The sequence below is a fragment of the Schistocerca nitens genome, chromosome 7 (genome assembly GCF_023898315.1).
Source record: "Schistocerca nitens isolate TAMUIC-IGC-003100 chromosome 7, iqSchNite1.1, whole genome shotgun sequence".
Taxonomy (NCBI): domain Eukaryota; kingdom Metazoa; phylum Arthropoda; class Insecta; order Orthoptera; family Acrididae; genus Schistocerca; species Schistocerca nitens.
Window position 1 is genome coordinate 263,531,800 of NC_064620.1, and position 27,922 is coordinate 263,559,721.

At 44.7% G+C, this 27,922-nt stretch overlaps 1 protein-coding gene and 1 pseudogene across 1 annotated transcript in view; one reads left to right on the forward strand and one right to left on the reverse strand.

Annotated features, from left to right (window-relative positions):
• Nucleotides 1–490: 490 nt before the first annotated feature.
• Nucleotides 491–27,922, reverse strand: part of LOC126195097 (acylcarnitine hydrolase-like) — a 49,758-nt gene continuing 22,326 nt past the window's right edge. Inside the window, exons 6-11 of the mRNA XM_049933562.1 lie at nt 27,428–27,603; nt 21,439–21,604; nt 19,119–19,309; nt 18,690–18,816; nt 15,087–15,213; nt 491–742 (exon numbers count right to left, since the gene is read on the reverse strand). Coding sequence (XP_049789519.1) covers nt 580–742; nt 15,087–15,213; nt 18,690–18,816; nt 19,119–19,309; nt 21,439–21,604; nt 27,428–27,603 — 950 coding nt within the window. The 3' untranslated portion in view covers nt 491–579. The remainder of the gene's footprint in view (nt 743–15,086; nt 15,214–18,689; nt 18,817–19,118; nt 19,310–21,438; nt 21,605–27,427; nt 27,604–27,922) is intronic.
• On the forward strand, nt 18,287–18,404 carry LOC126195985 (5S ribosomal RNA; annotated as a pseudogene).

A 27,922-nucleotide genomic window follows, 5' to 3' on the forward strand; every position in this document is an offset into this window, starting at 1 on the left:
CAATTTTCCATTCCATATATGAAGATCGGTCTTGTGGTCGGATACTTGAATCTTTAAGCATCCGATTACACTTTCTTTGCCTAACCCCATTTTCCAAATATTTCGTAGACTCTGCAAGTTCCAGCAAGGCATTGCAAACAATAGACGCCGAGTGCATGGACAATAATACCCACAAGATACTAGAGGGGATCTACGCATCTTGCTGGCATTTCATCAGCTGATAGAGATGTTCGAAAGGTACGGTGAAAGTGGTACGACGAAACAACGGAAGTGGACAAAGAAGGTAACAGACTTCCGACTTTGAAGCGCCAGTGCTTGCTTCTGCAGACTTGGAGAATAGGCACGAGTCAGAGTTTACAGTTTATCCAGTGATGGATAAGTAAATACTTACTATCCATCATTTGAGGTCATTACTCTGCTCACGTTCACAAGCAAGTATTATGTAAATGCTACACGATTGTTAATTTACAATACTTTATTAACACAGTATTCTTACAGTACAATATATCCAGTCTTTAATTAACATTCGTATTTAAATAATACGACATGTAGTCTACAGTTTTTTAATCACAGCAAGTTTCAGTAGTACGGAGGAATCACTGAGTGCACGAAGTCCATTCGCTCAGCGTTCCTGTTTTGCTGGACGGTAGAGTTGACGTCAATGTTGAGGAAGTACTTCGTTTCCAAGTTGTAGGTAGGCCAGCCGCCCTCAATCACAGGATCGTCCTCGGGGGTGGGATTCCTGCAAGCATCAGATCTTAGAAGTCAGAGCATGCGGTTTAACAATGTTGAAGCATCGATAGACAGGAAATCTGTTATCTTAATTTCAGCAGTCAAGAAACTAATTTAAAAAGGAAATAAAAGAACAAGGAAAAGTGAGAGAGAGTAAAGAGTGAGAAACATAAAAAGTTAGCAGAATGACGAGCACAGCTACTTCATACATTACTATCTTCCAGTTTTAATTATGGCAAGAAAACCTAAAACTTGTAAGTTAGCATACATTACGTTTCTACAATAATGTTATTCCGCCTAAGCGTTAAGTTGTTCTGTTGTAATTTATTTAAATTGTGGTTCCTTTCGGTAAACGTAATTATTAATTTCCTCAGTGAGGATATGTATAGAGGTTCTTGTTCACATTTTTAAACCAACTGCCGACCGGATATCGGCACATTCACTACAATTCTGCGAGTTAGTCTTTGAAAATTAGAAAAGTTACGGTATTTGCCCCTACTCTCTGACTGGTGTGAGAAATGACAAATTTATGGCAAACGCTGCCTAGACAGTGACTAAAATGATCTACAATTTAACATAGTGAACTATAATTGGTTTTGACTAAACAACATTGATGATATAATGTTTCTTGGGCATGTCCCGTTAGCTGTTGACATTTCATTTCATCATCTGCGATAGCGAAACCTTAGGAAACTTAGCTGCAGGTTTACTGAGATGTCGGTTATTGTGTTTTATGTTTTCCGCCTAAGTAAGGGTTACGAAGACATTTAAACGTCAACTTTCAGCGTTTTTAAATAATACAGAGATAATATCTGCCATTCAATAGTTTTCAGAGTATATTAATTTCAGTAGTTTGGCTTTTGTGAAGTGAGTCTCAATAATTTCGCGTTCTTATGCCAGTATTACTACAAATGCCGGTCTCAGTGGATAGAACAATAGTCAAGAGAGTCAGAGATGTGCTCGTATGAATGTCCGTGTGTTTCCTACTTTAGAAGAACGCCTTTTGTCCCAAGGCTCAGATGTATAGCACTCTTTTGTTGTGTCTGTCTCCGACTCAGCATCTCTTGTATATGGTAATTAACTGTCTATCCTTTCCATAATATTGTCAAAATTATTACAAACGTAGACAAAATGTATTACTGAGTTCAGTGGAAGGTTAATCGCTATCATCGCGAACTTAAATTTGTTATACTTCAAATTTCCTTTAAGAAGCATCACATGACAGTCACTGAGGGTGCTGAGAGAGTGTAAACTCAGGACATCTTTGGAGGTTGACAGTTCAGCACAGGAAACAAAACTATATGTACAAGCAGTACTGAAAATAAGATCCATCTGTCCTTTTGAGTTGGAACGTGGTAGAATCTACGAATGTGCTTTGAGAGAGCGTGGTTTAAATTTGAGGGAAATTTTAGAATATTTAATAGGACTATCATATCTCATTCATCGGCCAAGATAAGGCCCTTATGCTTCTATTAAAGATGTTCTGCTACAAGAGAAGACCACTGTTACTGTACGACAAGTACGTCCCATGTGGTTAAGATCGCAATTACACAGGCTCCCGTCTTCGTAAAAGTGAGATCGATAGCCCAATATCATCGCTACTACAGAGGCCACAGGCCGATGCAAGACGGCGTAGGAAGGCTATCACATCGTCAGGAAAGCTTGCATAGTTGAAAGAACTCGCCGTCGAGCAACGCACAATCACTTCGAACCGTGCTATTCTTTGCTGACGACTGTGCTCTGTTCTACCAGACCATGACACAGGACTCACCTGCGTATTCCGACTGTTATTCAGGGTGTCGCGTTTATCTAGACCATCACAAACATTTGTTCAGAAGCAATATAAAAATGTATCAAGCAAATATTGTTTCGCTACCACGTTGATAAAACCAGTATAATTGTTCTTGTAGCTTTGTCCATTAAAAAGATATGAATAGCACTGCATCTACTTCTTAATATGAACTCTGCATTTTTTTTTTTTTTTGTAAGCAACTTCCTCTAGTCAAGATCTGAAGAAAAGTATACCACAGTTTACCATTCACGTAAGCATCACATTATTAAAAAAAGTTACAAGAACTGACTTTGGTTCTTCTTCAGTAGCAGACATTGCTGGTAGCTGGTGTAAAGTAACTCGTCTATCCCGTAGTTGTTGGCTGATTCCTTTATGGTGCGTCTAAGGACTTCCTTGGTGCGTCTTTCGGGTGGCTGTCTATGAGTTTAACGACGTAAAGGCACGGATTGGGTTTTGTAAATCATCAGTTCTTTGTGTTAAAGAATGGTGACAAACTAAGTGGTCTGTGGTCTAGAGATAGTGTTTTTGGCATAACTAAAAAGTCCTGGGTCCCGATTTGAATGACAATTATCAGCAATGCCAGGTGACGACTTCTGTTATCATCGATCACCCTAGTTCTGTCAACGACCCTGTCAAAAAAGGTGGAAGAGCGGACAGGTTGTCACAGCAACCTCTTGATCTTGGGATGGGGAGCTGTCTGTAAAAGAAAGAAGTGTCGGTATGGTAAACAGCATGGAGATGGAAGTCTAACGACAACCATTGCCTTAAATTCATGTAATGTTTATCCACATGAAATGCGGCTTGTAACTGAAAAAGAGTCGTGATAATCACTCCACTGGCGTAACATTCTGGATCTGTCCCCTTTGAGAATCTCCTGAATAGTACGGCCAAGAGGGAGGTAACAATGAGAAAACTATTGAGTAACCAACGAAACGGTAACATCTTAATAGTAGCGTTGGATGTCGTAGGTTTGAAAGTGGTTGGAAAACTGGGAGATCTGAAAGGGCATATAGGATCACTAAATGAAAATGGAAATAAGTACCGATTTCTGGTAAGACGAATGTAGGTTAACGTCAACAGCAGCTGAAAATGGTATAGTAGTAGGAATGAGAGAAGGTGAGTACTAATAAAGGTCTGCAACAAATTTTAATTAATAGAGAATATTCTGTTCAAAATCACAGAATAGAAGGTACGGTTGGAACAGGCCTAGAGACACGGGATGACTGTAGTTCAACTGTATTATTATAACACACAGATAGAGATACAGCAATATTATTAACTTTGGACTGAAATCAACTGGAGTTGCAGAGAAGTTGGGTGCAGACGTCGTCCGTCTTTTTTTATATCATGTGACGACGTAATGTGCATTCATTGAAATATATTACATATATTCGTGATGTTCAGAGTGCAGCTTGTTTGTATATTTGTGGGAAACTGTTCAGTGGATTAAGAACATTGAAGATGGCAGCTACTTGCCGAAACCTGTAAAGTGAATGTTTCTTGTATACCTAGGGGATCGTGACGTAACAAATTGTCATATAACCTTTTAGCAAGCTTGCATGCTAACAACTCTCAACATGTCAGTTTAAAAAAAAATACGTTCACTAAGTCTATTTTAAACTTGACGCTAGCACACGTATGATTTGTGGAACTATCATGTCTACTACTTACAGTACGAATTTTTGAGTTGTACTTGTGGTGTCACCGCTAGACACCACACTTGCTAGGTGGTAACTTAAATCGGCCGCGGTCCTGTAGTACATGTCGGACCCGCGTGTCGCCACTGTGTAATCGCAATCCTAGCGCCACCACATGGCAGGTCACAAGACACGGACATGACCTCGCCCCAGTTGTACGGACGACATAGCTTGCGACCAGACCTACCAAGTCTTCCTCTCATTTGCCGAGAGACTGATAGAATAGCCTTCAGCTTATTCCATAGCTACTACCTAGCAAGGCGCCATTTGTATCAGTGCTTATAGCTTACAACTATTCAAGAGATGTATTCCAACAAGAGAATAAAGTTAAGTATCTTATTCCAGCTACGTACTTTTCTTCTTATTCATTAATAAGTCTCATGTTCCAGTACTTCGCGCCCGTCTGCGTTAGTTTAGCGTGCACTTTCAGCCACTTCCTTCTACAAGGTGTAGGCCCCGCTGCCGACACATCACATGGCGACGAGAGAAAGTGTTTTTTCTGCTTTGGACTGATTTGTTCTTTTTCCCTTTTTGTGCTCTGATTTGCTTGTGTCATGGCTTCGCCACAATCTCCAGATGTACTGTCCGAATTTTTTCGCTTGCAGAATCAGCAGACGCAGGCGTTATTGGAAGCCCTTGGACAGCTCGTCCGGGGTCAACGTGCGCTGCAAACCGATGCGGCAGCCGCCGCTTCATCGCTACCGCAGCCACACAACGCTGTCGCACCGCCATTTAGGCCCTTTGAGGTCACGTGCGAAACCTGGACTGAGTGGGCCAGCCAGTTCCAGTTTCATCTCGCGGCATACAGAATTCAAGGTAAAGAGCGGCAGCCGTTTTTGCTTTCTTGTGTCGGTGTGTCTACCTACCGTGTGATAGTGAAATTGTTTCCCCGACGCGACGTAGCAACTCTGACCTACGAGGAAATTTTGTCGGCTTTAGATGCCTATTTCAAAGAAACAGTAAATGTAGTTGCAAAACGGTATACGTTCTTTCGTACAAAACGTACGGCCGGTCAGACTAATAGGGAGTGGGTTGCAACTTTGCAAGGACTTACTAGGGAGTGCGCCTTTGAATGTGAATGTGGCCTCCCATATTCAGATACTATGGTGCGTGATGCAATAGCACAGAACGTTTCGGATGTTCGCATACGGGAACAGATTTTGAAACTCGTAAATCCCTCCCTTCAACAAGTGATAGACATATTGGATAGGCAAGACACACTTGACTTTGCTCAGGACTCATTTGAAACTTCGCCAGCAGTGTGTCACATTAATCAGCCCGCCGGGCCCGCTGCACGGGACGCTAAGCGGCCCTCGCGCCCGTCGCAGCCTCGCTCGCAAACACGTGCGCCGCGTAAGCAAGCAACTGCAGTGAAATCATGCCCGCGGTGTGCAACTAGACATTCGCGTGAAAATTGCCCGTCACGCCAAGCTATTTGCTTTTACTGTCAAAAGAAAGGACATGTACAAAGTGTTTGCCAGAAAAAGCTTAGATCAGACAATCGCAATAATTCCAGGCCCTTTGCTTTGCGCCGGAATCGAACCCAGGACAATCAGGCTCGTGGACCTTCGCCCATGGACATTCATGTAGTTCATTCCCACCCGTCCAGTGACACTTTAGCTAACAGTGACTGTGTTCGTCCCACCCAAAGTGTGTGTCGACGTCGCCGAAAATCCCGTAAAGTCGCAAGTGCTTCTGTACCTGTATCAGTTCAATTTGCACGTGCCAGTCGCTCTTGTCGTCAGCAGGACAATAAACTTTTTGTGGACTTAGACTTTGAAGGCGAAGTGATACCATTCCAGCTCGATACCGGAGCTGCAGTTTCTTTGATCAATCACGACACGTACAAACAACTGGGCCAACCGCCATTGCGTGCCGCAAATGTTAAGTTACATAGTTACTCAGGACAGCATATACCTGTGTTAGGACAGTGCAGCCTTCTTGCAACATACAAGGGACAAACAAAACTTGTATCATTTTACGTTCTTCGTTCTTCTAGTGCAGTGAACTTGTTTGGTTTAGATTTGTTTCAATTGTTTAATTTGTCTATAGTAAATCAGGTCCTATCAGTGAATCAGACTGTGCCTTCCGCTAGTGTTTCTAGTCTTTGTGAAGAATTTGCAGACATTTTTGCACCGGGCCTTGGTTGCGCTAAGAACTATGCAGCACATTTGGAATTGAAAGACAACGCGCAACCGAAATTTTTCAGAGCGCGCAATGTTCCCCACGCATTGCGTGATGAGGTCGCCAGAACATTACACGATTTAGAATCTCAAGGTGTAATTGAACGTGTGCAGGCTTCTCTCTGGGCCTCACCCTTAGTAATTTTGCCAAAACCTTCTGGAAAATTGAGACTTTGTGTGGACTTCAAGGCCACTGTGAATCCACAACTTGTGACTGCTACTTTTCCTTTGCCCCGCCCGGAAGATCTTTTTGACAAACTGTGCCCGGGAAAATATTTTTCAAAATTGGACCTAGCAGATGCGTACTTGCAGATACCTGTGGACGAAGACTCCCAGCGCGTCTTGGTGGTAAACACGCATCTTGGCTTGTATCGCTTCAAAAGACTGCCATTCGGGTGTGCATCCGCCCCTGCATTGTTTCAGCAATATTTACAAACTATTTGTGCGTCGGTCCCTACTGCTGCGAACTATCTGGACGATATTGTGATCTCAGGACAGACAGAAGCAGAACATTTGCAAAATCTCCGAACATTATTTCAGGTATTGCGTCAGAATGGTCTTCGCTTGAGTAAGGACAAATGTGTGTTTTTTGCTCGGGACTTACCCTACCTGGGGCATGTCATAAATGCCCAAGGTATACATCCGAGTCCAGAGCACCTCCGTGCCATACAGGACTTACCTGCTCCGCAAGATTTGAAACAGCTACAGAGTGTGTTGGGTAAAATAAATTATTATCATAAATTTTTGCGCAATGCTTCTTCCATTTCAGCTCCGCTTCATCGCTTACGCCGTAAAGGTGTTCAGTTCGTCTGGACGACGGAATGCGAACGCGCCTTTCGCCAGTTGAAATCGGCGTTACTTTCAAATACTTGCCTTACGCCATTCGATCCCCGAAAACCCCTTTTGTTGATGGTTGATGCATCGGATTTCGGGATCGGTGCTGTGCTTGCGCACAAAGATGGCTCGCATGATCGCCCTATTGCCTTTGCGTCCAAATTGCTCTCATCTGCGCAAAGAATTTATTCACAAATAGAGAAAGAAGCTTTAGCTCTCGTGTTTGGTGTTACCAAGTTCCATGACTTCTTGTATGGTCGTCACTTTACCATCATCACAGACCACAAACCGTTGACATCGCTTTTTCATCCGCACAAGCCTGTACCTCCACGTACAGCGCAGAAATTCATTCGCTGGTCACTTTTTCTCTCGCAGTACCGCTACGATATCTTGTATCGGTCCACTGCTAAGCACGGCAACGCTGATGCGTTGTCCCGTTTGCCTGTTGCTGAGGATAAAGCATTCGATTCTTCCGAACTTGCTTGCATGTTCATTGATTCGGAAGCCGATGACGTGGTCGCATCGTTTCCGATTGATTTTCGTCGTGTAGCTACAGCCACAGCTGCTGACCCTGTCCTTGCTACTGTTTTGCGTTTTGTTGCTACGCAATGGCCCTTGTCAAAGTCACGGATCGAGGATCCGCTGGTTCGCCGTTTTTTTGCTCACAAGGAGAGACTTTTTGTACGACGTGGTGTTTTGTTGTTGCGTTCTGATAATGATCAATCCCGAGTCGTGGTCCCACGTTCGTTGCAGTCCTCTGTCTTAAAGCTTCTTCACCAAGGACATTGGGGTATAGTGCGTACGAAACAACTTGCTCGTCAGCACTGTACTTGGTTCGGAATCGATGCTGCGATAACGAATATGTGCTCCTCTTGCGTGGCGTGTGCCGAACAACAATCCGCACCGCCGCGTCAATTCTTTGCATGGCCGAAAGCCACTTCCCCTTGGCAACGCTTGCACATCGATTTTGCTGGTCCATTCTGGAATGCTCGATGGTTGGTTGTGGTCGATGCTTTCAGTAATTTTCCTTTTGTTGTCCGGATGTCTTCCACGACGTCTTCTGCCACAATCCAAGCCTTGTCTGCTATCTTTTGCATTGAAGGTCTTCCGCAGACTATTGTTTCCGACAATGGCCCACAATTCATGTCCGCAGACTTTCAGTCATTCTGCAAGGCCAATGGTATTCAACATCTGACATCCGCGCCGTTTTCGCCTCAGTCCAACGGTGCCGCTGAACGATTGGTCCGGACGTTCAAGTCACAGATGTTGAAATTGAAAGAATCGCATTCTCAGGAGGACGCTTTGTTACTCTTTTTGTCATCGTATCGCTCTCAGCCCCGCGATGGTCGCTCGCCGGCTGAATTGCTCCATGGTCGATCTCATCGCACCCTGATGTCTTTGCTGCATCCGCCACATCAGGTTCCTGTGCAGCGGCAGACTCCTGTTTTTGCTCCTGGCGACGTTGTCTATTATCGCAACTATCGCGGTTCACAGCGTTGGCTCGCAGGGCGCATTCTTCGCTGCCTCGGCCGCGCGATGTATTTGGTTTTGGGGGCCTCTGGTGAGGTGCGTCGGCATCTCAATCAGCTGCGCCTCTGTCGTCGCCTGGGTTCTGCCGCTCCCCGTCTGCTTTCAGCGGCGGAGCCGTCAGGTCAGCGCCTTGGGGACCCATCTACTGGCTCGCCTCATCCCCAGGTGTTGCCGACGCTGCCTTCCATTTTGCCCCATGGCGTCGCGCCGCCGCCGCAGCCGCCGCCGGCGCCGCCCGCAGTGGACGCGTCGCTGCAACCGCCTGGCGCCTCCCTGGGTCACGCGCCGCCGCTCGCTTCCCGTGACCAGCCGTCCTCCGCCATGGACCTCTTGCCCGCTCCGGACCAGATGTCGTCTTCGCCCGTCGGGTGCTCCGACCACATGGAGGTCGACCCTTCTGTCTCATTACGTGCGCATACACCTCATGTTGACGTGCACCCTGAACTAGGTTTGCAGGCGTTTCCTAGCTCCCCTCGGACCGAATGGCCGGGTGCGGGTGGCACAGCCTCGCCTGTTGTTAGGCTCCCCACCTCATCGCATACGTCAACATGGGGTCCTCCCCACGGCGGGCGGAAGCCTTATCTCACGACCGTTCGCCGATTTGCGGGGGAGGAATGTGGTGTCACCGCTAGACACCACACTTGCTAGGTGGTAACTTAAATCGGCCGCGGTCCTGTAGTACATGTCGGACCCGCGTGTCGCCACTGTGTAATCGCAATCCTAGCGCCACCACATGGCAGGTCACAAGACACGGACATGACCTCGCCCCAGTTGTACGGACGACATAGTTTGCGACCAGACCTACCAAGTCTTCCTCTCATTTGCCGAGAGACTGATAGAATAGCCTTCAGCTTATTCCATAGCTACTACCTAGCAAGGCGCCATTTGTATCAGTGCTTATAGCTTACTACTATTCAAGAGATGTATTCCAACAAGAGAATAAAGTTAAGTATCTTATTCCAGCTACGTACTTTTCTTCTTATTCATTAATAAGTCTCATGTTCCAGTACTTCGCGCCCGTCTGCGTTAGTTTAGCGTGCACTTTCAGCCACTTCATTCTACAAGGTGTAGGCCCCGCTGCCGACACATCAGTACTAATTGAAATATTTTTGTCTGTTAGTAAGTCACACACAAACCCACTGAATTCGTGGTGTGTTCTTTTGTAGATACCGCTTGAAGTTGACAAGTGACTCCGAAACTGGTCAGTCGTGCTAACCGTAACAAAGAAAATACAGGTTCCTTAATCAGCAGCCGAAGTTGGAACATGAAAGTGTCCTAATAGTTCAAAATGGTTCAAATGGCTCTGAGCACTATGGGACTTAACTTCTAAGGTCATCAGTCCCCTAGAACTTAGAACTACTTGAACCTAACTAACCTAAGGACATCACACTCATCCATGCCCAAGGCAGGATTCGAACCTGCGACCGTAGCAGTCGCGCGGTTCCGAACTGAAGCGCCTAGAGCCGCTCGACCACCTAGGTCGGCGTCCTTATAGTCCCACAAGACTCAGCACCATCGTCCTATCTGGTACAGTGGCGAGTTGAATTGTGAACATGTTACTTCACGTTGATTTTCGGACCCGACAGTAACCGCAAGAGAATATCATAGATTATTAGTCCGGGAACGCTGTTTAGTCACCAATTTATGACGCGTTTCATGCGCCCAGTCACTAATTAGTCTCCTGTGCTAACTAGTCATCTCAGAGTAAGAATTACAACCTAGATCCTCTATTTTTTGCTAGGTGTATTCCCATCTCTGTCTTCTTCTACAGTTTTTACACTCTACACCTCCGTCTATTACCACGGAAATTATACCCTGATTTAGTAACAGGTGGCTTTTCATCCAGTCCGTTCTGCTTGTCAGTGTTTTGCACACATTCCTCTCCTCGCCGATTCAGCGGAAAACGCCGTCATTTCTAACCTTATCAGTCCACCAAATTTTCAACATTGGTCTGTAGCACCACGCCTCAAATGCTTTGATTCTCTTCTGTTCCAGGTTTCTCACAGTTCGTGTTCCACTACCACACAATGTTGTGTTTCAAACGCACACTCTAAGTAACTTCTTCCTCAAATTAAGGTGTATGTTTGATCCTCATAGATCCCTCTTGGTCAGAATGCCCCTTTTGCCAGTGCTATTCTGCTTATTAGGTCCTCCTTTCTCCACCCGTCATGGGTTATTATGCTTCCTATATAGCAGTATTCCTTGACTTCGTCTACTTCGTGATCACCAATTCTGATCTTACATTATTCACTGCTCTTATTTCTGATACTTCTCATCAGTTTCATCTTCCTCCGATTTACACTCAGTCCACGTTCTGTACTCATTACAGTGTTCATTCCAATCAACTAATCCAGTGATTCTTATTCACTTTCACAGAGCAGAGCAATGTGAACAGCGGATCATATTACTGATACCTTTCACCTTGAATTCGAATCCCACTCTTGAACCTTTCGTTTATTTCCGACGTATATAATACACAACGGGGGCGAAAGACTACATTCCTGTCTTACACCATTTTTAATCTAAGCACTTCGTTGTTGGTCTTCCAGTCCTGTTGTTCCCTAATGATTCTTGTTCGTAGTGCATATTCCTATCTTGTCTACAGCTTACATCTATTTTTCTCAGAATTTCGACAATCTTACACCATTTTACATTGTAGAACGCTGTTTCGAGGTCGGTAGATCCTATGAACGTATCTCGATTTTTGTTCAGCGTTGCTTCAATTATCAACTGCAATGGCAGAACTGCTCTCTGGTGCATCTACCTTTCCAAGTGAAACTGATCGTCAACGACACACCCTCAACTTTCTTTTCCATTCTTCTGTGTACTATTCTTGTCAGCATGAGCTGTTAAACTGATTGTGCTATAATTCGCATACTTGCCAGCTCTTGCAGTCTTCGGAACTGGGTGCATGATGTTATTCCGAAAGTCTGATGGTGTATCGCCAGTCTGATATATTCTGCACCCCAAAGTGAAGAGTCGTTTTGTTGCTACCACCCCGAGTGATTTCAGAAAATCCAATGAAATGTTATCTGTCCCTTCTGCCTTATCTGTTCTCATGCCATCCAAAGCTTTCTTAAATTCTGATTATATACTAGATCCCCTACCCTTTCCTGTAGAAACCTGTTTCTTCTAGCACGTCAGGCACGTCCTCTCCCTGAAAGAGCCATTGAATAAATTGTTTCTACCTATCCGCTCTGTCCTCTGCATTTAAAATTGTTACTCCCATTGCACTCTTAACGTTATTGTCCCTGCTTTAAATTTCACCGAAGGCTGTTTTGACTTTACTATTCGCTGAGCAGTCCTTCCGGCAAACGTTTCTTTTCCCAAGCAGGCCTTTTCGTCTTAGCTGCCCTGCAGTTCCTACATATTCCGTTCATACGACTTGATTTCTGTATTTCTGAACTTCCCTGAACAATTTTGTACTTCCTTCTTCCATAGATCAACAGAAGTAATTCTTCTGTTATCCATGGTTCCTTCGCGGATACCTTCCTTGTATGTAAGTGTTTCTTTCCAACTACTGTCATTTTCCTTTTTAGGGATGCCATTCCTCTTCAACTGAATTGCCTATTGACCTATTCATTAACGCATTATCTATTGCCTCAGAGAACGTCAAGCATATCTGTTCATTATTTAGTAGCTCCGTGTCCCACTTCCTTGGGCGTTGACGCTTCCTGTCTAGTCTCGTAATCTTCAGCGTGTTCTTCATCATTACCAAATGGTGATCAGTGTCTATATTTGCTCCTGGCTACGCCTTACAACTCAGAATCTGATTTCGTATTATCTACGTGACTAGCTAAAATATTCCCGTTACCTCCCGTCCTCTTCCAAGTATCCCCCTCCTCTTATGATTCCTGAACAGAGTATTCACTATTATTCACCGATATTTGTTGCACAACTCAATTAGTCTTTCTCCTTTCTCGGTCCTGGGACCAAGCTGATATTCTCGCGTAACCTTTTCTACTTCTCCTCACTACAACCGCATTCCAGTCCCTCATGACTGCTAAATTTCCATCTCCCTTTACGTGCTGAATTAGCTGTTCAATATTCTCATACACTTTCTGTATCTCTTCATCCTTTGCTTGCGACGTTGGCATGTATACCTTATCAACTGTTGTCGCTATCGATTTGTTATCGATTCTGTTGAAAACAACGGTATTACTGAACTGTTCACAGTAACTCACTCTCTACCATACCTCCTTATTCATAATGAATCCTGCTTCCCTTATACCGTTTCCTGTTGCTGTTAATATAACCCTACACTCGTCTAACCGAAAATCCTTGTCTCCTTTCTATTTCGCTTTAATGATCACCACTATATCTAGATTGAGCCTCTGCACTTCCGTTTTCAGACTATCTATCTCCCCTACCACATTCAAGCTTCTGACATCCCGCGCCTAGACTCGTAGAACGTTATTCTTCCGTTGGTTATTCAATGTTTTTCTCATGGTCACCTGTTCTTGACAGCATACTTCCGGCGATCCGAATGTGGGACGGATCTGGAAACTTTTGCCATTGGAGGGATCATCATGACACTTTTCAATAACAGGTCCCATGTCCTGAGGATACAAGTTATGTGTCTTTAATGCAGTGGTTTCCATTCCCTTCTGCATCTTCATACATTTGATCATTACTGATTATTGTGCCTTTATGGGCAGTTCCCCACCTGAAGGACAAGAGAGTGCCCTGAACCTCTGTCGACCCTCCACCCGCTTTGAGAAAGTTTTTGGCACGACGAGAATGACTACGTATGCAGGAAGTACTCGGCCTCCATTGCTAATGTTTTTTTTTCATTTATTGTGATTTCCTTCCCCTGCCCCATATGGGCAGGGAAGGGCTGTCAGCGGCACAATCCGCCGCTCTTTAGCTGAGTGACATGACAACTAAAACAAGAATAAAATGTTACATACATAAGGTGATAAAAAAGGGGAACATAAAACAGAGTAAGGAGAGAAAATGGAGGTAAAAATACACTGACATGGAGACGTTCATGGTGGGCCAAGTAAAAAAGTCACCAGAAAGTTAGAAAACACAGTTGGTGATTCTTAAAACACAAAGAAGACACTGAATGCACATGCACAGGTTGAAAGTCGGCCACAGTATAAAAACACTCCAGAACAACACACTTAAAACCCACTTGGAGCACACATGATGAAGAATAAAACTGCCAGGTGGGACCTGCCGAGGGAGAGGTCGGAGAGGACGGAAAAGGAGGGGAGAGCAAGGGGCAGCAGGGGAGGCGGCGGGGTGAAAGTAGGGTCATCAACGGGTACACTAAGAGGCAGACTGGTGGGGCAGGAGATGAAGAGGGAAGACAAGGCAGGAGGGAGTGCAGAGAGACTGAAAGGGAGCACAAGCGAGGGAGGAGGGGTAGGAGGGGGAAGCCGCTCAGGAGAAGGGAGGGGGAGGAGAGGGAACCCTGAGGAGGAGGCAGGAAGATAGGGTTCGAGTTGGTAGGAAGGGTAGATGCCAGGGCAAAGTTCATCATCCGGGAGGGGTAGATGGTGGAAGTTGTGGTGGGGAAAGGAGGCGGAGGGTGTGGGGATGGAGAGAGGGTGGGACACAACGGTAAAGGCGCGGCAATGGGTTGGGGGTGGAGAGGAAGGGAGACATCAGGGGGTGAGGGGGATCAATGCGGCAGACAATATATAGTGTGCGGATGTGCTCAAGGAAAAGGAGAAGGTGAGGGAAGGGGATGAGGTCGTAGAGGATGCGCGTGGGGTACGGAAGGCGGATGTGTAAGGGAAGGTGGAGCGCATGGCGTTCAAGGATTTGGAGGGCTTTATAGAACCGGGTAGGGGCGGAAATCCAAGCTGTGCTGGCATAACAGAGGATGGGATGGATCAAGGATTTGTAGGTGTGAAGGATGGTGGAAGGATGCAGACCCCACATCCGGCTGGACAGGAGTTTCAGGAGGTGAAGTCTGTTGTGAGATTTGTTTTGGATGGTAAGGAGATGGGGAGTCCAGGTGAGGTGGCAGTCGAGGGTGAGGCCAAGGTATTTGAGGGTAGGAGTGAGGTGGATAGGACGGCCATAAATGGTGAGGTAGAAATCATGGAAGGAGCGGGTGGTGCGGCCTATGATGATCGCCTAGGTCTTGAAGGCGTTGACACGGAGGAACCACTGGTTGCACCAAGTGGTGAATTCCATTGCTAATGATTTTTATTCAAAATTTAAACAGTGGCGAGGTTAGACCGAGGACAAGTACGTTTTGATTACTAGTCCTGGATGCACCTCTAGACAGTGTGTGCGTTCTCATAATATGGTAACGCCGTAGTTAGTCAACAAAAGTTATGCAGCTTGTCAGCGAATACTCACAGGTACTTGGCGAAGTTTGTCCAGAGCTTAAGGACTGTGGTGCGCACCTTCTGCTCGTCAGAGTCAGGGTCCAGGTTTTGGTCGGGTGCCCGCCAGATGGAGTCCAGGTCTGCAGTGTGCGTGGCACCTGAAGAATAAGAATTTTCTTCTTTATGTTTGATCGCTTTAAAGTGTCGAGCAGCAATGATATACGGTATTTATACGTATTCTTGGATCTGCTGAAAAACGTCTTTTCCTATCTTCAGGAGCGACATTCTCTCATATCGAAAGTAATCTACGTGAACCATCCTACTTCGTGTGCATTGCATACGGTCTGCTAAAATACACATGAAAAGTCGTATTGACTCCTAACTTGAAACTAATGTTGGGATTTAAATACGGACTTCTGCTCCGGAACATTGATATTCCATCGACGAACGCCACTGCCTTAAAAGGTTAATACATGTGATTCGTTACAAATCTTCTCACGCCTTTCAGCCTATCGAAGGGAATACTGCTGCTGATTTTGATCTGTCCTGAGTTCTCAAAACAGTCTAAATGTATGACGGTATCTCACAATGATAATGACTCGTACCCTCTCCTTGCTGTATGCGTAGTTATGCTTCTTAAAATATAAGCAATTTCTTATATCTGTTATTCTACATCTACATCTACATCCATACTCCGCAAGCCACCTGACGGTGTGTGGTGGAGGGTACTTTGATTACCTCTATCGGTTCTCCCTTCCATTACAGTCTCGTATTGTTCGTGGAAAGAAAGATTTTCTGTATGCCTCTGTGTGGGCTCTAATCTCTTTGATTTTATCCTCATGGTGTCTTCGCGAGATATACGTACGAGGGAGCAATACACTGCTCTACTCCTCGGTAAAGGTATGTTCTGCAAACTTCAAAAAAGCCCCGTACCGAGATACTGAGCGTCTCTCTTGCAGAATCTTCCATTGTAGTTTATCTATCATCATCGTAAAGTTTTCGCGATTATTAAATGATCCTGCAACGAAGCGTGCTGCTCTCCGGGGGATCTTCTCTATCTCTTCTATCAACCCTATCTGGTACGGATCCCACACCGCTGAGCAGTATTCAAGCAGTGGGCGAACAAGTATACTGTAACCTACATCCTTTGTTTTCGGACTGCATTTCCTTACGATTCTTCCAATAAATCTCAGTCTAGCATCTGCTTTACCGACGATTAATTTTATATGGCCATTCCATTTTAAATCACTCGTAATGCCTACTCCCAGATAATTTATGTAATTAGCTGCTTCCAGTTGCTGACCTGCTATATTGAAGGTAAATGATAAAGGATCTTTCTTTCTATGTATTCTCAGCACATTACACTTGTCTACATTGAGAGTCAATTGCCATCCCCTGCACCATGCGTCAATTCGCTGCAGATCCTCCTGCATTTCAGTACAATTTTCCATTGTTACAACCTCTCGATGCTCTACAGCATCATCCACAAAAAGCCTCAGTGAACTTCCGATGTTATCCACAACGTCATTTATGTATATTGTGAATAGCAACGGTCCTACGGCCCTCCCCTGCGGCACACCTGAAATCACTCTTACTTCAGAAGACTTCTCTCCATTGAGAATGACATGCTGTGTTCTGTTATCTAGGAACTCTTCAATCCAACCACACAATTGGTCTGATAGTCCATATGCTCTTACTTTGTTCATTAAATGACTGTGGTGAAGTGTATCGATCGCCTTGCGGAAGTCAAGAAACACGGCATCTACCTGTGAACCCTTGTCTATGGCCCTCTGAGTCTCGTGGACGAATAGCGCGATCTGGGTTTCACACGATCGTGTGATGTAGATTCCATTCGAGTTCTTCTCTTGTCCAATTTCTTTGCGCACCACACCCCATGAAGTACTGCCTGGTGCATGTATGATCCATAAGTGGTAAACAGCGGCCTTAGGCCGAATGTTGTTGACCGCGGACGTCAAGCACTGGATCAATGTCTTCAAAGATTTGTGCCTCAGGGGGGCAGTTAACTGCTTTAATGACGACGGTCTGCTCACGCCAATACGGCGTGCTTTGATTATTGAGTGAAGTGGAAAGTTAATGTTAACCCCGTCTCACAGATCACAGCGAAGCTGGCAACCATTATTTGTACCGATTTGACAGTTTAAAAATATGGAGGAGCAGTACGTTGCGCAATGCGTGTTGATCACTGAGCATCTGTTAGAGTGTGTGGAATCCGGCCAAGATTGTTCTGGCGTAACCACAAATGCCGGAACGAAGATGCGGAACGCAGGTGCAGAGAAGGCGGGGAGGAAACGTCGGCCAGTGGTGCGCGGAGTTGGACCGCGCCGCGCCAGGAGCGACACCTTGTAGAAGTGAGTATAAGCGTCGCTCCTGCCAGCCTCTGCCGTTCAGATCGCCCCAGTCTGCTGCGGTATTAGTGCCACACTATCAGATTGTCGTGATCAGTATAAAGTACTTACCGGGACTTTGTGTATAGCAAGAACGTTACTGTTGTCATGTCGTCTCCCGCTTGCTGTAATAAAAGTTAAGTATTGTCAGTTTGCCCGCGCGGTTGGCCATGCGGTCTAAATTACGGTTTTCCGCGCGGGAAGGAGCGCCGGTCCCCGGCACGAATCCGCCCGGCGGATTTGTGTCGAGGTCCGGTGAGCCGGCCAGTCTGTGGATGGTTTTTAGGCGGTTTTCCATCTGCCTCGGCAAATGAGGGCTGGATCCCCTTATTCTACCTCAGACACACTATGTCGGCGATTGCTGCGCAAACAAGTTCTCCATGTACGCATACACCACCACTGTGACACGTTCCCTGGGGGGATGGGGGGGGGCTATAACCCGGTGCCAGTGCCGAACCGCACAATAACCCTGGATTCGGTGTGGGGAGGCGGAGGGGTGAAGTGGACTGCGGTCTTCGTCGTCGGGTTGCGGACCACTGCAGCTGCGGAGGGGACGAAGCCTCTCCGTCGTTTCTAGGTCCCCGGTTAATATAATATAACATAACATTGTCAGTTTGCTTTCTAGAAATAAAACTACTAATGCTTTTTGTCTGAATTGTTGTATAGCATTCCGAGAATGCAATATCCTCTAGGCGCCCTATAACCAACGAGTGTGGAAGATCCCACAAGGATAGCAAATGAAATTTCATCATTTCTGAGGCCTAAGAAAGGGATCTTTCATTGTGGGTAGTGCCAAACATTTTTTGAGCGATTACGTTATTGCCATGCCAACGGCCTTGCCGCAGTGGTAACACCGGTTCCTGTCAGATCACCGAAGTTAAGCGCTGTCGGGCTGGGCTAGCACTTGGATGGGTGACCATGCGGTCTGCCGAGCGCAGTTGGCAAGCGGGCTGCACTCAGCCCTTGTGAGGCACACTGAGGAGCTACTTGATTGAGAAGCAGCAGCTCCGGTCTCGGAAACTCACATACGGTCGGGAGAGCGGTGTGCTGAGCACAAGCCTCTCCATATCCGCATCCAGTGACGCCTATGGGCTGAGGATGATACGGCGGCTGGTTGGTAGCTTTGGGCCTTCATGGCCTGTTCGGGAGGAGTTAGTTATTGCCATGCAAGATTCCGATAGTACACTCATATGTGAGCGACAAATGAACCACCTCTTTCCCTCACTCACCAGGCAAGTCGACCGGACTTTTCCCCGTGTAGTCGTACTGGTAGTAGAAGATGGGCTGTGTCATGGTGGTACTCAGCAGTCGCACAGTCGTGTCTGCCGGCTCTCCGTTGTTCAGGTCCGTCATCATCTGAGAAAAAAACGAAGTGAAAGCATTAATCTAATGGTTCTAATGGCTCTGAGCACTATGGGACTATGGGACTAGGTCATTAGTCCCCTAGAACTTGGAACTAGTTAAACCTAACTAACCTAAGGACATCACAAACATCCATGCCCGAGGCAGGATTCGAACCTGCGACCGTAGCGATCTTGCGGTTCCAGACTGCAGCGCCTTTAACCGCACGGCCACTTCGGCCGGCCAAAGCATTAATCATGCGAACGAATTTAAGTCGGAAATTCTTGTTTAGTTGGCTACAGTAGGTGTGTACTCACAGCTGCGTACTGGACGGTGTTGTCAGCCGTGATGTTGGTGACGTTGCCGAAGTAGTACTGCCTGAGGGCGGCCGCTGCCTGCCGCTTCGACTCTATGTCGCCCAGGCGCAGCACGAAGTCGATGGCCGCCTCGAAGTCCGAGTTCAGCTGCTCCAGTACAGATTCGGCGATGGTGGGCTCGCCTCCCGCATCTGTAAGAAGAAAAGGTACACTATGGCAATCACGTACTCACTAAGTTACATTCGAACTCCCTGTTCTTCTACACCTATTCTCAGCGATGGGTAATTTTCGTTTTACCTTACTTCCTTTCTTCATGATCCACTAGCGAGTGATACATAGAGGAAAACCAGGTCTGCATGTAGTTTTGCTCTCTATAAAAACTACGGTTCGATAGTTTTGGTAATGTACGTAAATGAAGTAGTAAATGGGAGTATTGGTAACATTGGCAGAGAGATGAATGTATGAGAGAGGAACTGGGAGCCGAAAACTTCTCTTTGTTTCTTCTTTGTTTGTTTATATGTTTTGCACGTGACTGAAATCGCACATCGTATAGTGTTAGTGTACTGTGTCTTTTCTGCGCCTAAAAATGCAAATTGCATTTTGTATGTAAGAAAAGGCGGAGCGTGATACTTTCAGCGCTTTTATGTAACAAAAGCAAATACTCCTGATGCAAGGACATTTTACACGCACAAATAGGAAAATCTATATGAATATTGTAGTTATTTTGTATTCCATGGAACTTTTTTCATCATCATCAAACGCAAGTGTTTCCTGCTATTATTGGTACTTTCGAACATTATTAAGGTAAATACGTTGTTTGTTCTCTATCAAAATCTTTCATTTGCTAACTATGCCTATCAGTAGTTAGTACCTTCAGTAGTTAGAATCTTTTATTTAGCTGGCAGTATTGGCGCTCGCTGTATTGCAGTAATTCGAGTAACAAAGATTTTTGTGAGGTAAGTGATTCATGAAAGGTATAGGTTATTGTTAGTCAGGGCCATTCTTTTGTAGAGATTATTGAAAGTCAGATTGCGTTGCGCTAAAAATATTGTGTGTCAGTTTAGTGTTGATCAGAATAAGTAAAGAGAGAAATATCTGTTCAGTTCTGCTCAGCTGTTTGAGAATCAAATAATGTAAGAGGTTTATCAGCACAGTAATTCATAAATTTTACTAAGGGGATGTTTCACTACGTTTCCAGAAAGGATTTGACACGATGCCCCATTGCAGGGAATTAACGAAGGTAGGAGCATATGGAATAAGTTGACAGATGTGTGACTGGCTCAAACGCTTCTTAAGTTACAAAACTCAGCATGTTATCCTCGGCGGTGTGTTCAACAGAGACCAGGGTATCATCAGAGTATCCCACGGAAGTGTGATAGGACCGCTGTCGTTTACTATATACATATATGATTTGCCGGGTCTGGATGGAAACCAATTTACGGTTGTTTGCTGATGATTCTGTGGTCTACGGTAATGCGTCGGAGTTGAGTGACTGTAGAAAGGTGCTAGATGACTTAGACAATATCTGTAGTTGGTGTGATGAATGGCAGATAGCTCTAAAAGTGGAAAATGCGGACGAGTAGTAAAAAAAAAAAAAAAAAAAAAAAAAAAAAAAACTTTTAATGTTCGAATACAGCATTAGAAGTGTCCTGCTTGACACATCGTTTAATTATCTGAGCATAACGTTGTAAAACGATATTAGATGGAATGAAATTGTGAGAACTGTGATAGCGAAGACTAAAGATGGACTTCGGTTTATAGGGAGAATTTTAGGAATTAGAGATCCATAAAAATCTGATTGAAGGAAGATATCGAAGGAATTCAGAGGCGAGCTGTTACGTTTGTTACCGTTAAGTTCGAACAACAAGTGTTACGGAGACACTTCGGGAAATCAAATGGGAATCCCTGACAGGAAAGCGACGTTCTTTCCGAGGAACATATTGCGAAAATTTGGAGAATCGGCATTTCAAGCTGACTGTAGAACGACTCTGTTGCCTCCAATATAAAATGCGCGTAAGGACCACGAAAGGAAGACAAGTGAAATTAGGGCTCATATGGAGGCATATAGACAGTCGTTTTTACCTTGTTGCATTTGTGAATGGAATGGAAAAGGAAATGACTAGCAGGTACCCTCTACCACGCACTGTAAGGTAGCTTACGGAGTATGTGCCTTTCATGTCATAGCAGAACCTCTTTCGTTGTCATCCGTGGTAACCTTACTATTGTCGTTAACAGAGTGTGTTAGTTCATCATCATTTTCAAGTGTTTATTTCTTAGTACAGAGCCTTGAGTCACCTGAAGGACAGGTTGTGAAACTTACCATTCTGCAGCTGCAAGTTGTACTCGCCGGTGGTAACGCCGGTAAGGAGCGGCATAGGAGTATAGTTGCCTGCAACAGCCCACGCTCCGAGCCTGCTGTGGTCCGCCGTCATGAATGCCCCCTCCGCTTCAGGCTCTATGGCGATCATGAAGCCCACTCCACAACTCTGAAACACACAAAAAGGCATAGAAATAAAATGGCTGACTCATGGGAACAATTTCCGTCCAGTACTACGAACTACGTTCTCCTGGTGGTAAATAAGCCAATATAAACTTTGATATTTCTTGTTATGATACTGTGACGGTCCGGTTAGTGGATGAGTCCAGAAGCGAACGCCGTTAAGACTATCTGATTATGACTACAAGTTCTTAAATGTACATACTAGTCTACCTCACTGAACATGTACAAATATTTATTTGTTTATAAAAATGTTCAATTGTGTGTGAATGGACCAAACTGCTGAGGTCATTGGTCCGTCTACTTTAACTTAAGCTAAGAACAACACACACATCCACGCCCGATGGAGGATTCGAACCTCCGGCGGGAGGGGCCGGGCAATCCGTGACATGGTGTCTCAAACCACGCGACCACTCCACGAGGCTATTTGTTAACAGATTTCTCTTTTATCACCTTTATCAACAACCTCCTAGCGTTGTGTTTCGTCAATAAAGAGCAACAAATGGCTGCCATTTTTGGTTACGGAGAACGTAACGCTTCCCTTTTTACTGTTGTTTTGCCACTAGTATTGCTGTGTGTATCGTATCTTCGTGTTGCTACTCTGACCACCATCGACCTCTGGACATCGGTTCCGATCAGATGCTGAGATGAAAGGATGAAACGCGTTGGTAAGCATTAAAAAAATAAATTTTTAGCGTCATCGATTAATTGTCACAACACAAATCTCTGTTCTTACAGTCGGCTGTTACTGTACGAACCTTTGAATGTGGTTCAATTACGTTCCATAGTTTATTTGTATCTTGTTAGGTGTTATATAATGATTTCTTATCATACTTCCAAAGTCTGGCTAATTTTCAAAATAATAGTTTTGCCGATAATTGTTACTTAATTCTAGTCCAGTAAGAATGACTCATTTGGAAATCTAAGAGGAAATACCTATCATTCTTATAACGAATGCTAGGTTCTCATTTGAGTGAAAAAGGCTAATACAACGGTATTATGGTACAATGTAAAAGATCAACACCACGCAGAAAACCTCTGAGAACTGGCCGTTATTAGAAAAGCAGAACAAAAATACAACGATTTACTGCGAAATGGTATTCTCTGATAGATCTATAAGAAAATCAATCAGACTTCTTGAATATTTCTGTGAAAACATGGTTAGAGGTCGCTCATTTAAATAATTATTCTTTATTTTTAAATCTCAATGTACCAAAAAATTCACAAATGCAATCCAAACATATACCGATTTTATCCATCCCGAAATTCTAAGTCACTAAAACATACTGTCAAGCACAAAATATACTGTCAAACAATTTTTTTCAAAAATTTCTATTGTCTACAACAACCTTTGATCCACAAGGGAGGCGGTCAAATATTTTTATTGCTGCTCTCTGTTCAAGTGCAGGACAAAATTATGAATAGTGGAGGCTACTTTTGAAACTAGTGTTATATTTGAAAACGCTAGTATTAGCTTTAAGCTGTATATTGTTCTTTTCGAAAAAACCTAATTAACGATAAGCCCTACTATTACACTCTCTTGAACGTCCTTTCTCCCGTAATGAGAAACCTACATGAATTAACGAGCATGAGGGACCGATATAATCATTACAGCACGTTTCTGGTCAATGAATATTTTGTGTCACTTTCTCGAATTATTTCAAAAAATATTCCATATGATACTGATAAACGGAAGAATCAAAAGTAAATGCTTTGCCCAAACAGGACTCGGGAGGACGACGGTTCAAATCCGCGTCGGGCCACCCTGATTCACATTTTCCATTATTTCCCGAAATCTCTTCAGGCAAATTCCCGGACGGTTCCTTTGAAAGGGCACGGCCTATTTCCTTCCGGAACCTTCCCTTATCCGATGGGACCGATGATTTCGCAGTTTGATCCCCTCCTCCAACTCAACCAATCAACGAAAATCAGTAACTATATGTAAATTCTTAATATCCCAATCATTTAAGAAGATCTATGATATGGGATCCTGAATTAAATTTCTGATGCAAATGTACCACTAGGAAATTTGAACATTCACTTTTATATTTCCATTTTCTTTAATGCATCGTTAGTGAGAATTATAAATGCTGTGTCTAACATTTTTCGTCCCTAAGTTATAGACTGTTTACCGAGAAACGATCTACAATTTTTGAATATTTAATATAACATAAACTCTGTTGTTGTACATGTCCTTCATATGTCAACCTCTACCGAAGGTTGGTGACCCGCGTTGTTAACTCTGATCTACACAGTGCGCCATGGAAAGCTTCTCTTGATATACAACTGCACCAAGCCAGAAATGTCTTTAAATCGCCATTTTCTCTGAGTTCTAATGGGCCTTTTGCCAATTGCGTTTCCTTCAATAACGGATAATTTATATCTGTCGAAGTATTAAGTCTGTCCGTATTTCAAAATATGGAGTAGATTTTTGCTTCATTGTTTTCCTCAAATGAAGGAGCTTGATATTTGCTAATATCCCCTACAGTCTTGCATATGACTCAGCAGCATAAAGCATTTCACTGCCAGTCACAGACTGAATGTCATTTATGTATCACAAACGCGGTAGCAGTCCCAGTATTTAAACACTGAACACCAATAAGAACTTGTTCCTCGTCAAAAGATGGTATCAATGAAATTGCATGAGCTACCTAGAATGCACCTTTGCTTCCGTTTGGGTTAAAATAAAGCTAACACTGTTACAGTAACTTGTATTACTAAATGACTAAGCCGGTGAAGAATAACACGGTCAGTCTTACTAAAGGCTTACAGATAAAAAAAATTTCATTATCAGAATTTCATGTCAAAACTGTTTAAACATAAAAATTTGAAATAGTCTCATAACCCATTCATTAAGTAATATACGCTGAGGTAGCAGAAGTAGTGGTATAACGATAACCACATATACAAAAGACGGTAGTATCGCATACACATGGTATAAATGGACAGTGAACTAGTGGAGGTGTCATTTGTACTCAGGTGATTCATGTGAATACGTTTCCGACGTGAATATGGCCCATTACGGGAATTAATAGACTTTGAATGCAGAGGGAAGTTGGAACGAGACACGGGACATTCCATTTCAGAAATCGTTAAGTTATTCAATATTCCGAGATGCAGAGTGTCAAGACGCACCGATAATACCAAATTTCAGGTATTACCTTACAACACGGACAACGTAGAGGCCGAAGGCCTCCACTTAACGACTGACACCAGTAGTGTTTGCGTAGAGTTGTCAGTGGTAAGCCAGCTGATGTGGCCGAGCTGTCCTAGACGCTTCAGTCTGGAATCGCCCGACCGCTACGGTCCTAGGTTCGAATCCTGCCTCGGGCATGGATGTGTGTGATGTCCTTAGGTTGGTTAGGCTCAAGCAGTTCTAAATTCTAGGGGGCTGATGATCTCAGATGTTAAGTCCCATAGTACTCAGAGCCATTTGAACCATTTTTTGTCAGTGGTAACAACAAACAGCACTGCCTGAAATAACTGCAGAAATCATTACGGGACGTACGATGAACGTATCCGTTAGGATAGTGAGGCAAATTTGGTGATAACTGGCTTAGGCAGCAAACGACCGACGCGATTGCCTTTGCTAACAGCACAACATCGCCGGAAGCACCTCTCATGGGCGCGTGACCATATCGGTTGGACACTAGAAGAATGAAAAACAATGGCCTGGTCAGATGAGTCTGGATCTCAGTTGGTAAAAGCTGATGGTAGGGTTCTAATGTGGCGCACACGCCACGAAGCTATGGACCCAGTTGTCAACGAGGTACTGTGCAAGCTGGTAGTGGCTCCATAATGGTAAGGGCTGTGTTGAAATGGAATGGACTGCGTCCTCCGGTCCAGCTAAACCGATAATTCACTGGAAATGCTTATGTCCGGCTACCTCAGGACCATTTGCAGAGTTTCATGGACTTCATGTTCCCAAACAACGCTGGCATTTATATGGTGTTCGCTAATGGGTTGAAGCACATTCTGGACAAACTGAGCGAATGGTTTGGCCACCGAGATCTAACGACATGAATTCCATCAAAATTAGGAGAGCATAATCGAGAAGTCAGTTCGTGGTCATAATCGTACACCGGCAACACTCTCGCAATAATGGTCGGCTATAGAGGCGGCATGGCTCAATATTTATGAAGGGGCTTCCAGCAGTATGTTGGGTCCATGCTACGTCGAGTTACTGCACTACGCCGGGCAAAAGGAGGTTCAAAATGGCTCTGAGCACTATGGGACTCAACATCTTAGGTCATAAGTCCCCTAGAACTTAGAACTACTTAAACCTAACTAACCTAAGGACATCACACACACCCATACCCGAGGCAGGATTCGAACCTGCGACCGTAGCAGTCCCGCGGCTCCGGACTGCAGCGCCAGAACCGCACGGCCACCGCGGCCGGCTGCAAAAGGAGGTCCGACACGATATTGGGAGGTATCCCATGACTTTGTCACCTCAGTGTAATCTTATGTGAAATGTATAATGCCGTAAGACATGTATTACAGTCAGAAACTATGAATCTTTCTTGAGGTTGCGTAAATCATTGCGCATCATTCAGTTTGCGAGTGGAATAGGAAAAGACTATTAGAGATACAAGGTAGCCCCCCCCCCTCCCCCACACTGTGCACTGTGTGAAGACTTGTATGTATGTAGGTTCGATTCTGAAATGTGAACTTGTAGTGACACACCTAAGAGCATTGATCAGAGAACTCTAACAAGACAACCAAACCAGATGTCGAAATATCGTGAGCAAAGTGGAATCGTTTCTAAAGAAATCCGAAGACCTACAATCAGTCAATCACCCTGAGAAAACGTTAGAAATCGCGTCGTTAACGTCAGTATTGGAACAACCTGCGTTCTACGCCAAAGTACCGTTATCCAAGATGGTGGCTGTGACGTCCCAGACCCCCCCCCCCCCCAGTTACATCATCCAAGGCGGATTTTGGGGGGAATTTGGAATTTTGGTAGGAAGAAGGTCACTTGGTCTATCTAACCTTCTTCCCCCCCCCCTCCTCCCACTCCAGGGAATGGCGGGAAGTTCAAATTCCAACATGATAATGCACCATACCCCGTTTATCTCTACCAAGCAAAGAAAATCGCGGGAAGATAGCTCACTTGGCCTACCTCCTCTAATCTAAGTCACCCGACCATACCTCTTCCTACGAACTGGCACCTACTTTTAATTTAGGCGGTAAACAAAATTCAATTCCCATATGTCTACTAACCTAACAAAATGGCGCGAAAGAAATGACACTTGTACTAACCTCAGTCGCCAGACTGCCACCACCTCCTAAGGGTTCGTGGGAAAAGGACTTGGACATAAGACTTTATTTAATCAATTCCATGCAAGTGTGTTCACCACAAGGTCAGGACTCCAAATGACTTAGTACACATCGCCACCACCGGAGGGCGCTCTCATCTGTGACGTAATCCAAGATGGTGGCATCCAGTGTATTCAGAAGAGCTTCAAACTCCAACTGACTTAGTACAAAGTACCGGCACCAGAGGGCACTACCGTGACGTCAGGTGATGACGCAAGTACCGTTATTCAAGATGCCAGCATACAATGTGTTCACCACGAGGCCTAATTATCCAGTCTTTGCAAATGAGAGCAATTATGGACTTGCAACACACTCTACACATAACCTTAAACTTCTGTAACTGTTCTCGCTTACATGCTTATCATTAAATATTTATCTCAATAACTCAATTGTAAAGTGACCTGAAACTTAAAGCTGTACATGGGTGTTAGATTCTTTAGAGAATTTGGGGTTACCTAGTGCGGGGCTACGGGAATAGCTGTCAGTGGCCTACCGTGGTGAACAGCGAGGAAATCTCCGCCGACTGCAGGAAGGTAAGCAGCTCCTGGGGATCCTCTGTCTGCAGGCCCAGCTCTGCGCCGATACAGAAGGCGATCTCGCGGTTCGTGTCCGCAATGTGGTCTCCGCCGAGGGCCGATCCACTCTGTGAAATGGCTGCCCGAAACAACCCTGCGGCAACCACAAAAGACTGCCTACACTCTCTGAAATCAAGTGCCACGTTGCAACAAAAAGAGGGCAGGGGGAAGTCACACGACGTCCCTGAGTAGTCGGTAGAGCTTTGGTGGCTCCGGCTCAGACGCAGATGAATGTCGCCCGTTTTCAACATCTCACGTAAGAATCTTATGAATGATACACAAATACTCAATGATCTTCAGTAGGCTTGGTCCACAGCTTTGACACAGCGATTAATATATTATCACCTGAAGCTGTCATTTGTTATTTGTGCACTATTGTATATTTTTAGAACGTAGATCATTTTCTAATATCC